Source organism: Podarcis liolepis (genome assembly GCF_965112155.1).
Source record: "Podarcis liolepis genome assembly, chromosome: 7".
In the NCBI taxonomy this organism is placed as follows: Eukaryota; Metazoa; Chordata; class Lepidosauria; order Squamata; family Lacertidae; genus Podarcis; species Podarcis liolepis.
Window position 1 is genome coordinate 33,852,172 of NC_139561.1, and position 16,636 is coordinate 33,868,807.

General features: G+C 47.8%; 1 protein-coding gene across 2 annotated transcripts in view; it reads right to left on the reverse strand.

Annotated features, from left to right (window-relative positions):
• Positions 1–10,739, reverse strand: part of VSTM2B (V-set and transmembrane domain containing 2B) — a 39,096-nt gene extending 28,357 nt beyond the window's left edge. Inside the window, exons 1-3 of one of the 2 annotated variants that reach the window (XM_083513818.1) lie at positions 10,304–10,739; positions 8,606–9,447; positions 7,389–7,573 (exon numbers count right to left, since the gene is read on the reverse strand). In XM_083513818.1, the coding sequence (XP_083369944.1) occupies positions 7,389–7,573; positions 8,606–8,678 (258 nt within the window). In that variant the 5' untranslated portion in view covers positions 8,679–9,447; positions 10,304–10,739. Of the gene's footprint in view, positions 1–7,388; positions 7,574–8,605; positions 9,448–9,982; positions 10,191–10,303 lie in introns of those variants that run through there. The other variant, XM_083513817.1, reaches the window with a different exon arrangement.
• Positions 10,740–16,636: the final 5,897 nt, after the last annotated feature.

Below are 16,636 nucleotides of genomic sequence, written 5' to 3' on the forward strand. Positions count from 1 at the left end.
AGTGGGTGCTAGGTGAGGTTTTCTGGGGAAGACATTTCAAAGCCACCACTGAAAAGTCCATCTCCTGGCAGCTGCCCACTGCACTACTGATGGAAGGGGAACATGGAGAAATGTTCTGATCAGGGCAGATTGCCATGCTGAGAAAATCACCTTGTCAAGCCTAGCTCTACAACAGGGGATCATAGAATGCTGTAGCTGATGGATTACAAGAACCCAATATGGTAGCATATTGAATCACAGAATTGTAGAGTTGGAAGGGACCCAAAGAGTCATCTCATCCAATCTCCTGCAAGAGAAGAATCACAGCTAAAGAAACCCTGACAGATGACCATCCAACCTCTGCTTAAAAACCTCCACTAAAGAAGAGTTCACCACTTTCAGAGGTCATCTGTTCAACTGTTGAGCAGCTCATACCATCAGGAAGTTCTTCCTAATGTTTAGTCGGAATCTCATTTCTTGTAGCTTGAATCTACTGGTTAGGGTCCTACCCTCTGGAGCAGCAGAAAACAAGCTTGCTCCATCTTCCACGTGGTATTTGAAGAAATAGGTTTTTAACATGGCACCTAGAGTCAGCGGCGTAGCGTGGGTTGTCAGCACCCGGGGCAAGGCAAGTAATTTGCGCCTCCTAACCCGGGGCAAGGCAAGTAATTTGCGCCCCCTAACCCCTAACCTGCCGCCGCTGCCAGCTTCTTCTTGCTGCTGCCTGGTCTGGTCTGGTGTGGTTCTCTCCTGCGCTCAGCGCTGCGCTGGGCGGCCGCTGCACTGTCCCTCCCCCAGATAGTCCCTCGCTCTCTCTCTGCACCACACACCTGGCACCCACCCCCTCCACAGTGGGCGGCGACCCAGCAGCTCGGATCAGATTCGCACAGCCAGCACTGCAGTGAGAGAGAGTGAGTGAGCCAGGTAGGGGCAGAGAGCTGTGAGTGCGAGCGCCCCCCCGATGTTGCGCCCGGTGCGGCCAGCCCCCCCTGCACCCCCACGCTACGCCACTGCCTAGAGTGCAGTTTGCAAACAGCTCTGCCATTGTTAGAAATAGGATACTTCAGCTGGGCCTCTTCATTTACACCATCCATTTAAGGCCCTTCTATGCTACTTTAACAGCTGTGGCTCCCTGCAAAGGATCCTAAGAAGTGACGTTTGTTAAGGGTGCTGGGAATTGCAGCTCTGTGAGGGGTTTTCTAACAACTTTCAGTGTCCTTAATGAACCACAGTCCCCAGGATTCCTTGGAGGAAGCCATGGCAGTTTAAAGTGGTATGACGTTGCTTTAAACTTAAGGTGCAATGTGGATCAACGCTGCAGGTAAAAAAAGCTATCAAACATCTCAGGCTCAACGGTTGACAAAGGAGGCCCTTAGCAGTGGTGCCCGTTGGCATTGACCCACAACAGGACCTTCTCAGTGGTAGTTCCCTGTTTCTGGAATGCCCTGCCTGGTGAGGTATATCTGTCTCTCCCATTATTAACTTTCAGGAGGAATTTACAAACATAACTATTTTCACCCAGGCATTTGATGGCAAAAGGATGCTATTCATGGCGACCTTAGAATTACTAGCTGTGAAAGTATATTATTGTTTTAGAATTTTTTTGATGTTTCAATTTGCTTTTAGAGTTGTTTTTTTTTTACATGTTTAAAACATCTTTTTGTTTTTATTGCTTTTTAGCGGATGTGTCCTTGGGGTGGAAGAGCAGGATATAATGATGGTGGTGATAGTTAGATTGAAGATGGGACCAGCAATCCAAGCAGTCCCTTCCCCATGTTGTTGTGGTTTTTTTAGAAGAAAATGAGATGGGGTGGATGGAGCCCTGTCTCAGATCTCCCACGTATTGTCCAGTTTGTCTTTGACTTTTATTAAAAGGCTAAAGGCAACATGTAAAGCTCATCTATATATTTTCCTCTCCGTTGCCACCCCAGCCAATATCGCTGGGCGAGTGCATGTTTTGCAACTCCATTTGAGCAGAGCTGGCATGCTATACATTCAAAAGAAGCAGATTTTCAGCAATAGCTTTGTGACCTGGAAAGGACACTCTAACAAGAAACACTGTTTTACAGCTCCTGCCTCTGGTTCTATCATTACATCTATTTCCGATGTTCCAGTGGTGAGTGCTGTTCTTTTTGTGCCTAAAATAGCACCATCCAAGCACAAGAGGGAGGCTTCAGAAGATTTGAGGAAACCCTTCCAGAAATGAAAATACCTTCAGGGCAGTGGAGACACCAAACATGAGACCAAACCCTTAGTGTCCCTTCCAACTCTGCCATTCTATGTGTCTATGAAACATGGTCACTGGCCATGAAATGCTGGTTGACTTATTGGTGGTGCTGGTGAATTGTGTGTATTTCTGTGGAATAGAGTGCCTGGAATTTTGATTGATAGGGCTCTCCACTGCAACATTTCGTTGCAGGTCGCCTTGATCGCATGTAAAAGCCAATAATCTGCCAGACTTTACTGTGACAAAGGAACAGAACCCAGGGCGGAGCTATGCAGATGGCTACATGGGGCTTCACAAATGAGAACAGGCTTGGTTATCAGCGGCTCCAGCTAGGTTTCATAGGGAATGGTTGCAATTTGGGATGCAGCTGGAAGGAGGCTGCATGTCTTCCTTATGCAAGTCCCTGGGAGCAGTGCAACACCCTCCCTAAAAACTTAAGAAGAACCTGCTGAAAGAGGCCAATGGCATATCTAGTTTAGAATCCTGGCCTTGCTGTGGCCAACCAAATGCCTGTGGAAAACCTGGAAGCAGGACCTGAGCAGAAGAGCTCTAACCCCTTCTGTGGCTTCCAGCAACTGTTATTCAGAAAGGTTACTGCCTACTGTGTCTAGTAGCCACAGATAGCTCTCTTCCTTGAATGTGTCCAATCTTCTTTCAAAGCCATTCAAGGTGGTGGCCATCACTGCCTCTTGTGGGAGTGAGTTCCATAGTTTAACTAGGCACTGGGTGAAGCAGGAGGAGAAACCTATCCCATTCACTTTCTCCATGCCATGCCTAATTTTATGAACTGCCATCATGTCACCTCTTCCTTGCCTTTTCCCTAAACTAAAAAAAAAATCCCAAACACTGCAACCTTCCTTTGCAGGGGAGTAGGTTCATTTCCACTCCAATGGTTATTCCGAGTGGTCCCTTTCTGTTCTCCTTTTTAAGTGAACGTGCGCCATTTATTCCTACAAGGATTCAGAGTTGTAGTGGAGGTAAGGCATGCTCTGCACCCCTACAGTGGATGCCTTGCCCTTGGCCAACAGGATCAACATGCGGGAGTGCAATTTGTCTCCATTCAGAGAGCCACCTTATGCTCTTCCCTGCTGTATACAAGCCTTCTCTCCAACTGAGTGTGCACTTGTGCACACGCAGGCGTGCACTCATAACTTACGGGTATTTTTGCTAGTACCAATTCCCCAGCTGAAGCCCCAGTAAGTGGGTTGCACAGTTTTAGCCGATGTTGGTGTGGGCTTTAGCCATGGAACATCCCCCAACCCAGGTTCTCTTCTACATTTTAATTATTACGAGTCAGAGCAAAGATAAATCATTCCGCCGCAGAGTTATCCCGCAGCTTCTCCAGGGGGGGTGGACATATGCACAGGTCACATCCCACCGGAGGAGGATTGGAAGAAGAAAGAAAAAAGCTAACAACTATGAATCATCGGCAGAGAAAAAGTTCCCTGTGCCAAACAACCCACCTCCTAGATTTGTTTACTTGGCTGTTGGATAGAAGGAAATGGAATGTTCACTTGACAGCAGTAGAGCAGTGAGTCTGTGATGAGAATAAGGCAGTGGAGGCTGGTCCATTGGGGAGAATGAGGAACAGCACCACCAGCCTTAGCCTGTCCTCTGCCAGCCGCCTGGCTGCTTGCTTACATCCAGTCAGGAGGTGGCCCTGCCCACCAGCGTCCTCCTTCCTAAGTCTCATTGGGGTGGAAGGATGGGGACAAAACCAGAATTAGTCAGCTTTCCCTGTCATTGGCTCTGGCGCCACCTACTGTTGAGCTCCCTGCTTTCTGCCCCACCAGTCCAGATGGGCACCAAGTGCCGGTGGAATAAGGGGTGTTTCACACATGACCGTGGAGACAAAATTGGATGCCCTCAACAGAGAGCCATAGCTAAACCTGTATTTTTTCACAAGTGAACCTAGATAATGCACCTATTCTGCAAGCATGTGAGGCATATTCATGCATTACACTGGCATCATCTTAGATGTACACCCCCCCCCAAAAAAAGTGGTATACCATTCACCAGTGTTTCAGCAGAATCCTGTCTGTTCATATTTAATTGTTTGGTGTGATCCGTTTATCTCGCCATTAAGTAAAGCAGGTTATGGATTTAGCAGTGACTGGCAAATCTTATATGCATCTGATTACCAAAGAAAAAGGCAAATCAGTAGTAATTCTGTTACTAGCTCTACTCTTACTAGAATGAATAATAAGAATAATTTTCCAAGGACTGCAACATTTAATCAATAACTGTTAAATTTTTGAGGGGTAACTTAGACTGCAGTCCTATGCACAATTACATGGGAACGCAATAGAAATTCATTCTCAGCAGAGATTCATGAATTTTGCCATAAAAAAGTGGTGCCTTAATCAACCAGGTCCCTACTTAATTTTTTTATTTAAAAGTTTTCAGCACAAATACTTATACAAATTACAGGTGGCAAGGGCTACCTTAAAAGAGGCATTCCCTCCTGTATATGAGAGGAGGACGCATCTTCTAAGATAAAGTCGTCTGCAAGGAGAGTCGTACATCACTTGAAAACAAAGCAAGCCCCCTTTCTCCTTCAGAACAATTGCTTTTCTCCTGATATGCAAATTTAACAAATTAATTCCCATGCAATTAATGAACTGAAATTAACATAATCAGGCCCCAGTCCTATTAAATTAATGGCATTTTCATTTCTCCATAGTCTTGGGGTAGCTTACCTAGCCATCCTCACATTTTGTCCTCTCAACAATCCTGTGAGGCAGATGTCATTAAACTACATCTCCCATCATCCCTGCCCATTGGCCATGCTGGCTGGGGCTGATGGGAGTGGTAGTGCAAGAGATCTGGAGGGCACTAGGTTGGGGAAGGCAGCTGTTCAGTAAGACTGAGATTTAGCAGCTTGCCCAAGGAGAACTTCACATCTGCGTCTTCCCAGTCCATGTCTAGTTCACCACAATTACTCAATGCACCCCTTATGAACTCTGCATTTTCTAATGTAGATCAGCCTCCTACCTCTTAACTCTGAGTGCTCATCAGGTGATAGCTCAGCCAGTAGAGCATGAGACTCTTAATCTGAGGGTTGGAGCCCCATGTTGGGCAAAAGTTTCCTGCATTGTTTGACCATCATGGGCTCTTCCTATGATTATGATCAGTGGTTGCTGGTGCTCATTGGGACTGGTGGGGTGGACGGCAGGGAGACCAACAGTAGGTGGCTCCAGAGCCAATGACAGGCAGAGCCAACTAATTCCAGCTTTGTTCCCACCCTCCCTGCCTGCCTTCAGGTCCTTCCAGGGCAACACTGAAACAAGGGTGACCGTCATTGCCACCTACTGGAACTTTTGTGCAAGTAAGAAGGCAGGCAGATGAGAACCAGCTGAAGGCAATGTCCCATGGAACAACCTTCACTGGTGTCCATATAAGCGAGGAGAGAGGGAAGGTCAAAGGTGGCACAAAGGGTGGAAGGATAGCTGGGTAAGCAGAGGCACAGCAGCACAGCAGCACCCAGGCCACATTGCGATATTTTAAGTATAGCATTGATATCCCACCTTTCCTCTGAGGAGCTCAAAGCAGTGTCCATCGTCCCCCCCATCCCATTTTTATCCTCACAACAACCTTGTGAGGTTGGCTACATCTGTGATTGAGTGACAGGCCCAAGGTCACCCAGGGAGCTTCATGGCCGAGTAGGGATTTGTACCCTGGTCTTCCAGGTCCTAGTCTGACACTCTAACCACTACACTGCACTGGCTTATAGTCCAAGCATTCATCTCTAAGCCAAGAATGAAAGGGAAGTCCACCAACAATTACCATTCACAACAACAACAACAACAACTAATAATAATAATAATAATAATAATAATAATAATTCTACCCATATCCTTCCCCACCTTTCATCAAGGGCAGATTTACAACTTGATTCAGTGGGCCTCAGAAAGCGCTGATATGGGGACTTATAAACATCCACCCCATGAAGGTAGCTTGCATTTTGTGTGTCCGTTTCCCTGTGCCGAGAGAGTCCTTGTCATCTAATCTTAACTGTACATCATAAATACCCTTCAGCAACATTTGTCATGTTGCAGATAACTACTGTAATTATCACCAGCCCAGGAAACATGCTCAAGTTCCCCACCTGTTCCCCACCTGCTCTGAACCAAAAATGCTCTGCTACTTTCTGCTGTCAGTCCATCTCGCCTCCCATTCAGACAACCAGTTGATGTCCTCATGGGCTGATTCTTGCTTTTGAGTTCTGACTCCCTATGTGGCTGCTATGATGCATCATCATCAAAATGCAAAGGTTGTGGCTCACCCTGCAACCATTTTTTAAATATATATATAAACTGATGAACCTAGGGGTGGTGCATTGGAAATGCACCACTGAAGGCCTGTTCACACATGCACGTACACCTCTTGACTCCTTGTCATTGGAGAACTCGCAGCAGAGTGGCTGGATGTGCTGAAGAATCCTGCACCCTGGATGTGTGGCGACATGTGAGCTCCACAAGTGAGCTCTGATCGTTGGTCATTGCTCACATAGGCTCGCCACCGCTTGAAGGGGAAGGCCTGTAGCTCAGTGGTGGAAAATTTGATTTGCAAGCAGAAGGTCTGAGGTTTGATCCCTGGCATCTCCAGTTTAGGGCTGTGGAGGAACCCTGCAGAGCTGCTCCCATCAGTGTAGACAGTACTGAGCTTGATGAAACAATGGTTTCACTCTGTAAAAGGCAGCATCCTATCTCCCTATGTCCCCTTGATTCTGAAGCCACCAAGTCCCATCTGTGAACCAGCCATGGATCCATCACATTCCTGAATGTCCCTGCAAGTGCCCCCTCTGTGGCAAATGTTACACCCCTAGTGGACTGCATGCCCCACTTATTTGTCTGAATCCACTCTGTTACGTGCGGCAGAGATGGAGATAAGCAGAAGCAACCCCAGAAATACCGCTTTCTTGATGCATGTTGCCGGACCGCCTTTCTTTCTTTCTTTCTTTCTTTCTTTCCTTCTTCCTTCCTTCCTTCCTTCCTTCCTTCCTTCCTTCCTTCCTTCCTTCCTTCCTTCCTTTCTTTCTTTCTTTCTTTCTTTCTTTCTTTCTTTCAAAAAACCCATGTATTGGGTTTCTGTTCCTACCTCCCGTGGTCTGGATCAAACCTTGCTAATTAATGGTCTATGCATGGGTGGATATATATCTCTATTTGTGAGGATTTATTACCTTGGTTCTGCTGCCGGGGCCACTGATGGCTAATTCGTGAGCAAGCTCTCGTGCTGGTTCCTTAAGATACCACCATTGGATTTCCAAGGAGTAAGAGGTGGATCCGCTGGCCCGGAAAGCACAAGGCATCTCAATATCATCCCCCTCTCTAACAGTCACATCTTTAGGAACTTCTGTAAATGTAGCTGGAGACCAAAAATAAAAAAGGGGGGAGAAGGATAGGGTGGCAAACAGGGAGAGATGGAAAAAGACACAACAGAGCTGTTCTGCTAAGAGTCCAAAATTCACAGCAAAACGTTGCAGAAGGAGGGGCTTTTATCAGCTTTCCTGAACTAGCCAACATGCCATGGATGCCGCCCACGCTACATGGAACTGAAGGGTGGCAGGGACCGGGAGGGGGGAACCCAGAGGTCATGTTGTCGAGTCCATCTATCCCCTCAAGTGCCCGGAAATGGACTCATCTGTCAGACCCCAATTATGGTGTATCACAACGGGCAAGGTTCTCCACCCATCTTTGCTTGTTGACAAGGGATGGCTGCCATGCCCCCCACCCCCACCCTCTGGCACCCCCTGGTGATCACTGCAGTCTGGGCACCCATCCATATCAGACAAGTGTCAGAGGAGAGAATGTAAAAGTTTGCCGGATAAATTTCCCCCCAGCAAAAACAAAAGCCTGCAGGGAGACACATTTCCCCACCCTCTCCACTTTCTAGGGACCACCACATTTCAAGGGCTGTGTGTCTGGGACATGGTGGTACCCACCCCTACTGTTTTCACCCCCCCTTTTGCTCTGGCTTCTCCTCTGCAGCAAGAGTGCAGGCATCCCTCAGTCCTGCAGCCCGGGCTGTGTTCTCTTGCCTGCACCCTCTTCTTCTGTTCAGCATCATTCCCCAGACCCCTGCATTTCCAATGGCATGAGCTCACTTGCCTCTTTCTGATACAAGCAACCCACAAACCACTCAAACAGTGCAGCATCTACCTATCTCTCTCTCTCACACACAAAAATATATAATGGTGCATATATCAATTTGCCTGGCTTCCAGACATCAGATCAGTTCTGCATCTATAGCCAGCTGTCTGCACAGATTATGGAAACAGAAGTGAAAGGCAGTTAAAATACAGACACTTGCTGCAGACTGAGAACCAGATCCTTGATTTTGCTACCAAAATTAAAGCAAGCGCGGGGGTGGGGGTGGGGGGAGAAGTTTGGGACTTACCCTGGACCATGAAGAGCAAGGGGGCATTGAGCATCAGGTAACAAAGGGAGCCTAGAAGCCCTCGATTTTCCATCTCATATATGTGGACTTTGGAGTACAGGGCAAAGCGAGGGGATCGGAGGGGGTGGTCAAAACAACCAGGCTAAGAGATCTTCACATCCCATGGCAGTGCCAAGGCATTGGAGAGCCTGGTCCAGCGATAGGATCAATACGAAGAGGAATACTTTAAAAAATGAAATGAAATAAATAGCCACCGAGCTCGATTTCTTTCCTCCCCCACTTCTCTCTTCTCTCTCTTCTCTCTCTTTGGAAGCACATATAAAATCCACAGCCAGTTGGTCCAAGGGAGAAAAAAAAGATTGCTGTCGTGACGTTGGAAGAAATTGATCCTGAGAAGCCAAAGCGTAAATCTGCCGGTTTGATTGTAATTATTAATTCCCACCAGCCAGAATCCTCTTCTTCCTCCTCCTCCTCCTCCTCTAACAACTCTGCGGCAACCACAATTCAACTTCCTTGGTCTGAACGGGGTTTTCTGGAGCCCCCAAACGAGGAAGCAATCCCAGGTTTCCTGCCCAGACCCATCTGGGCTCTCCTCTTCCAAGGGAGAGTGAAGAAGCCGAGAGAGCGATTCCCAGTCTCCCCCCGCGTTATTTCCAAGGGATTTCCCTCCCTCCTTCCTTCTTCCTGACACAGCGAGGAGGAAGAGCTTCCTTCTCCCTTGTGGTGGTGTGTAGGGTCCAAATCAGGCGCAGGATTCGAAGGGTTGGATCCTTCTCTTATTTTTTTTAACCCCCTCTCAAATCAAGATGCTTTGCTCAACCTATAAGAGGAAATTTCACCATCTGACGTTCCGGCGTGGAGGCAGCGGTGGGAGAGAGACCAGTCCAGGAGACGGAGGGAGGGAGGGAGGGACCGAGAGAGAGACAGAGAGAGAGAGAGGAAAAATTAAGTTGTGTTTCCCTGAGATCAAATGGTTGGATTTTAAAGCTGCACACACGCAGACAGGCAGAGGACGGAGCAAGTCACCCAAGCAGAGGAGGCACGTTGTCAATTGCTATCTGCTTTGAAGGCGTTTGCTTGCGCGTGTGGTAGAGGAAGAACGCCTTCTATGACAGACTTAAGTCCCCCAAAGTGCAATTCCCCTCGTTCATCGCGACCGATATTTCCCAAACTGGGGGACTGGGGCGGGGTGAGAGAAGGGGATGGTAGAGCGAGAGTGAGAGAGACAGAGAATGGGTGGCAGAAAGAGAGAGAGGGGGGGGGGAAGCGGGTGGCAGAGATTGGGGGGAGGGAGGGAGAAAGCCGCCTCCACATCGTTTCCCGAAACTAGTTCCCTTCCCACCGAGTTTTTCTTCTTCTTAAGGGAAATTTACTCACATCCTACACAGACAGACAGAGGCTGGCGCCGTCTCCAGCTGGTCCCCACTTCCCCGCAAACGCGCAGCTGGGCTTCCAAGTGCCCAGGAAGTGAGACGCTGCTGTCCCCGAGCCAAGAGCTGGATTCGAATCCCACACACACATTCGCACACGCACCGCGTTTAACATTCCGGCGGCGTCCACAGGGCGTGGAAACAGTCCTTCTCTCTCGCCCTCTTCCCCCCCAGCCGCAAAACGATTCCGACTGCGCGCACACACACAGCCCACTCGGAAGCCACCACAGCCCCCGGTGTGGAAGTCTCACTTTTCCAAATATCTTACCTTGGTTCTTCTGTCCAGCCTTTCTGAGGAGGAGGAGGAGGAGGAGGAGGAGGAGGAGGAAGAAGAAGAAGAAGAAGAAGAAGAAGAAGAAGAAGAAGAAGAAGAAGAAGAAGAAGAAGAAGAAGAAGAAGAAGAAGAAGACCGGCGCTGGTCGAAAAGGAGGAGCGGCGTTCGGATTTAAAAGGAAATAAAATCTAGGGAGATGATGAGCTACCTCCCTTAAAAAAAGCAACACGCCAGCCAGAGTCCTTAGAGAGAAAAATGTGTGTGGGGGGGAGAGGCGTCCCTTGCAAATAGACAGTGATGGGGGGGGGAAGCCCCCTCCCGGCTAAAAGTCCGCAATGGAGACCGTGAAGAAGTGATGTCGAAAGGGAGGGGCGCGCGAGAGCGATGGGGCGCGCGAGAGCCGGCAGGTGCCTTGACTGGATGCAGGGGCAGATGTGGTGGCGGGGGAGGGGACCAGAGGGGGAGGGGGAGCTGGGGACAGACTAGTTGATTCAGAGCGAGTTCGATTTCCGGTTTGGGATTGGGGGTGGGCCGCTGTGTGTGTGTGTTGCGGTTAGAGCGTGCGGTGCCCATCCTCCGTAAAGGGAGCGGGGGTCTGTGTGTCAGAAACACAAGCTTTATGCTTTCCTCCTCCTGCCTCGATTCCGGATAGGGGTGGTGCCTGGTGGAGGGATGTGGGGGAGTCCTGGCAGGTCTCCCCCCCCCAATAGTTCACCCCCCCACCGCCCACATGGCCGGTTCCTCGGAGGGAAGGCGCTGCATCCTCAGCTCGGGATGGGGGTTGCGCTTGGCTGAGCGGCGCGGATTCCTACGGAAACTAACCGCTTCCAAACGAGGAGGGCTTCCGAGAAGAAAGGGTCTTCAGGACGGGGAGGGAGAAGGCGCAATGCCTTGATGGGATTGCTCTCGGAATTCCAACAGGTGAAGCTCGCTCCTCCCCCAAAATGCGCTTTCCCCCTTCTGTGCACCCCTCACATCCCCCCCCCCCCGCAACCCGGATCTCCACGAATGAAAAATAAGCAGGGATTTGTACTGGAAGTTGTTTAGTACTGAATTTCACATTGTCTGCTCAGGTTTCTAGTTCCTGCATTCCATACATTTAGGGACTAGAAACCTGAACAATGAGAAATATTGCGGGGGTGGGGGCCAGTTTGTTTCATCACGTGAGAGCACATTTACTGAGATAAGCTGTTTTAAAGCAAAACATAATTTCTCATGGTCTGTTCAGGTTTCTAGTCCTTAAGTACAAGAAATGTAGGGCTGGTGACAGCACTTTTTAATCCTCAAGTATGTGAAGGCTTCCTTCCTCCATGATGTTATTTCACAGTCTTATATCATTTTGATTGATGATTATTTTATGGTAAATTCTGTTGTGCGTTAAATATGTTGTGCAACAGTTTGAGTGTGTTTGGGTCCAAATTGTGGTTCGGATGTATGCAGATCTATCTTTTTTAAAAAAAATAATATTTATTACTTTTCCAACAATTTAAACACAACAACAACAAAAAAGACAATATCTATCTTCTATCTATTTGTCTATCTACTGATCAGTCAGTCTCAGTTTATTTGGTCTACAGACCATAAACAATAAACCAAAAACATGAACAACATCAGGCATGTCTGCATGCCAGCTGGTCAGAAGGAACAACTGTTTATAAATCAGTGCCTGAGTTTTGATTTTGATTTTCCTCTTCCCTCCATGTCCCCTTTCCCTTGTGTGTCTTTTTATTTTATTTTTATTTTTTAGATTGGAAGCCTGCGGGCAGAGATTGTCTTCTATGTAAGCCATCCTGGGAGACTTTTCCACTGAAGAGCAAGGCACCAACGCTTAGAATAAATAAATAAAGAAACAAATAAGCAAATAAATAAACATATGCATAAAACACAATGCAGCAAAGCAAAAACTCAGTTGTACATGCATACAAATAGGTCACAGTCACCATCAGTAGAAGAATCATTCTAAACACTGATAATGGCATTTGGAAATCTTCACATAATTTCACATCCAATCCCTGCTTCTAAAGAAGCAGCAATCAATGGCAGTGCTATCAGAATTACTATTGTAGAGTTGGAATTGATTCAGTCCAAGCCCCTGCTATGCAGGGATCACAGCTGCAGAACCCATCACCCCCTGGGTACCTGCTGGAGCCCAGGATCCATTGGTGTGTTCACTGGACCAATTCTGGGCACTCCTAGCTGCATGTTTATGGCTGTGGCCAATGGGCCTGCCAATCCACCTGCTGTTTAAAGCATGGGTAGGCCCAGGGGCTGGATCTGGGCCAATCGCCTTCTAAATCCGGCTGGCAGACGGTGCGGGAATCAGCATGTTTTTAAATGAGTAGAATGTGCCCTTTTATTTAAAATGCATCTCTGGGCTATTTGTGGGGCATAGGAATTCGTTCATTCTTTTCTTCCAAAATATAGTCCAGCCCCCCACAAGTTCTGAGGGGGAATAGTGGACCGGCCCCCTGCTGAAAAAGTTTGCTTATCCCTGGTTTAAAGTCTCACCTGGAGTCCCAGAGAGATCCTGTTGTTGGGGCATGATGGGTAATTTAAAAGGCAGTTGGCTCACAGCCACCTGATGCAGTGGCTGATGTATGGCACCTGCCTGATACTCACCCTGACCATAAACGCTAATTTGGGGGGAGGGCAAAAATATGATGGGGGTGCAGACCCCAATGACATTTTGCTGACCACCCCTCATAAACAGAGCCTTACAACAACATAGCCATAGAAACCTGTGGAACCCTCTCTGTACCTCGGGTTACAGACGCCTCAGGTTACAGACTCCGCTAACCCAGAAATAGTACCTCTGGTTAAGAACTTTGCTTCAGGATGAGAACAGAAATCGTGCTTTGGCGGCGTGGCAGCAGCAGGAGGCCCCATTAGCTAAAGTGGTGCTTCAGGTTAAGATCAGTTTCAGGTTAAGAATGGACCTCCAGAACAAATTAAGTACTTAACCCGAGGTACCACCATACTGAGTTTTGGACAGGCTGCCTTCCTAGCTGAACTTCAGGTACATGGCCAATAATTTCTTCTCATTTTAAGGCAGTGTTTGGGTTTCCAATGGTTTTATGATGAATTTTGATTGCTTCGTTTTCTGCATGGTTTATTTTTTATGCACACCGCTTATAAATGCTAATGACCAAGCGGTAAATAAATGCTAATAATAATAATAATAATAATAATAATAATAATAATAGTCCTTTAGACCTCAGCCACTTTAGGCTGACAGTTTGTGGTTGCTTGTCTTAGACATGCCACACCAGATTGTGATGCGGGAGGACAAGAAGACAGCAGGCAGCATCCAACTAAGTTCTACTCAAAGTAGACCCATTTACATTAATGGACCTAAGTGAGTAATGTCCATTTATTTCAGTGGGTCTACTCAATGAGTAGAACTTACATTGAACGTAACCCAATATTTCTAGGTTTTCGGAGTCTTATTATCCACCTTTTAATCTCTTTTCTTGAAAACCTTCCCAAAGGTTTTCTACTTTATTTCTGCAGTTTTAAACTCTCGTTGTTTTTTTTTTTTTTTAGTTTTGTGTACACTGCTTGAGAGTTTATAAATTCTGAAACAAACAAACAAACAAACAAACAAACAAACAAACAACTAAAACCTGCAGCCTGTGTACTTGCTGAGTTTGTTTTACTATTTTGTTTTGTTTTATTAGAGAAGTTGGCCTCTGGATTGCTTTCCAGCTCTGGTACCTGAGATCCTCTTTAAATTGGAGATGCTGAGGATTAATCTTGGGACCTTCTGCGTGCAAAACGTGCTTTGCCTCTTAACATTGTGAACATAAGAGCATAAGAAGCACCCTGCTGGATTTAGATCCCTTGATGCATCTAGTCCAGCATTCGCTGCTCACAGTGGCCAACCGGATGCATATGGGAGACTCACAAGCAGAGTATGAGCACGACGGGGCTGTCTTTTATCTGACCTCCAGCAACTAATATCCAGAGGCATACTGCCTTTGCCTCTGGAGGCAACATGACCATCACTGAACTATTAGCAACAGATAACTTATTATCCATGAATTTGCGGGATCCCCCTGTAGCAGTGAATTCCATAGTTTATGGCCCAGGCATGTCCAAAGTCCATTTCAGGGGCCTAATCCAGCCTGCTGGTCAATTTAACATGGCCCCTGTGGCAGTATATGTCCTGGGGTAAAATCCTAAAAAAACCTCATCAACTTCAATCCTAATAAAGCTCAACAACTCTGGGGTAAAATTGTAAAAAAAGCTCAACAACTTCAATCCTAAAAAAAAGCTGAAGAACTTCGGTCAGCCCTCACTCATGTTCACTTCATCAAATGGCCCTCTTTGGGCACCCCTTATGCTGTATGAAAGGGTACTTTTGTCTGAGAGAGAAAGAAAAACATGTCTACATGCAGCACATTGTTAAACTGTGGAACTCACTCCCCCAGGAGGCAGTGATGGCCACCAACCTGGGTGGCTTCAAAAGTGGATCAGGCCCATGGTCCATGTAACCTCTGACCTACCTCGCAGGGTTGTTGTGGAGAAAAAAGAAAGGGGAAGAAGAGAACCTTGCATGCCATCTTGAGCTCTTTGGAGAAAAGGTGGGGTATAGATGCTAATGATGAAGATGATAATAATCCAAAACACCTGGAAAGCATATTTTGCCTCTCCCTGTTTTGAGATCCCCAAGGATGTGTTCTGCAGGGAAGAAGCTTCAGGCACTAGGCCCATTGGCAGACCAACTTTGTGTCACAATGATGTCTGCACACGTGACATGAAGGCTGGCAACATCAACCCCGCCAGGTGGGAATCCCTTGCAGATGATCACAGTGCCTGGAGACACAGTCCTGTATCCACAGCAGTGGCCAGAGGAGGAAGGACTGTTCTGAAGAGTGCATCATCATCAGCATAACGGATGCCTTCATCTGCTCTAGCTGCAACAAAACATGTCTCTCCCCTATCACTCTCCACAACAGATGCTGTAACCTTCCAACAGTTTGACTTCACCCTCAAAGACACACTCTTCCATTTTCTCCAGAGACAGATGGATGCCAACCAACCTGTCCTAAGCTAAAAAAAGTTCCAAACCCTGCGATCTTAAGACTTGATCCTCCTGTATAGTTGCCCCCTAGCTTTCACAAATCAATGCTCATGTGTGTGTGTGTGTGTGTTCAGCCGGCTGACACGTCACCCCCCCCCTTCACTTTCTCCTGAAAGGAACTGCCAGGCTGCAATTCAGACGAGGCAGCAAAGATCTCCGGTGCTTTTACAGCCCCTGCCCAGTGCACGCAACCAAGCCAGGGCCTCAGAACCCAGCTGGAAAGCTGCAGGTGGGGAACTGCCTCTGGCTTGGCCCCCCGGGGGAACTGCCAACAAGGACCAGTCGCGCACACGATGCGACGGAGCCGGATCTGCGTGGGAGTTTTCATTAACTCCAGCAATGGATGGCTGCTCCGCACGGAGGGAGCGGGCCCTTGATGGCTTTTCCTCTGGCAGTTCCCCTATGCCCCATCATGTCACGTTCGGCATCTCAGCCATTGGTACCCTGAGCACGTCCTTGCACGGAGCTTATATTTCACTGGCCTTGGGGCAGGTAAATGAAAGCGCGGGAGGGATGCTGCCGGTTGTTGCTTGTGTTGTTCATTATGTGATTCCCTGTGCTTTTCATAAAGTGCAGTGGACCCCAACGGGCTCCAACGGGAGTTAGTGATGTTTCTTTAACTAAGATCCTCCCAGCCACCGAGATGGGGCAAAAGACGCTTTTGCAAGGAGATTGGCCGAGGGAGAGACAAAAGAATATTTTCACACACTGCAAAGATTCCATGTTAGGGATTTCTCTCTCTCTCTCTCTCTCTCTCTCTCTCTCTCTCTCTCTCTCTCTCTCTCTCTCTCCCCCCCCCCCGCCCCTCGCTCCGCTACATGTTCTTAGGCTGTGTAGTTTGTATATTATGTTGCTGCAGTCGGCTTAAAACACCACTTGCTTAAGTCTGCAGTTCTGATGCTTTTCTGGGAGAAGGGGAGGGAAAAGGAAAACGTCTTCACCTCCGAGTTTATAGTCGGCAATAAGTGCCACAAATTGTGAATGAGTCAAAAGGGGGTAATGCAGAGACGGTGCGCTCGCGCGGTGCATTCTTTCTCCTCAATCCTGCTTTACGCCTTGTGTCGGATCAACAAATGCTCTCCATATGTTCCATTGCAACAGTGCCTGGCTGCAGTAACGGGCTGGATGAGGGCCAACACACGGAAACTCAGTCCAGACCCAGATGGAAGTGTTGAGAGCGGGTGGTTCATCTGTTTGGGAGAGTGGCGCTTTCAACCTGTTCTGGAGAGGCTTGTGCTCCCCCT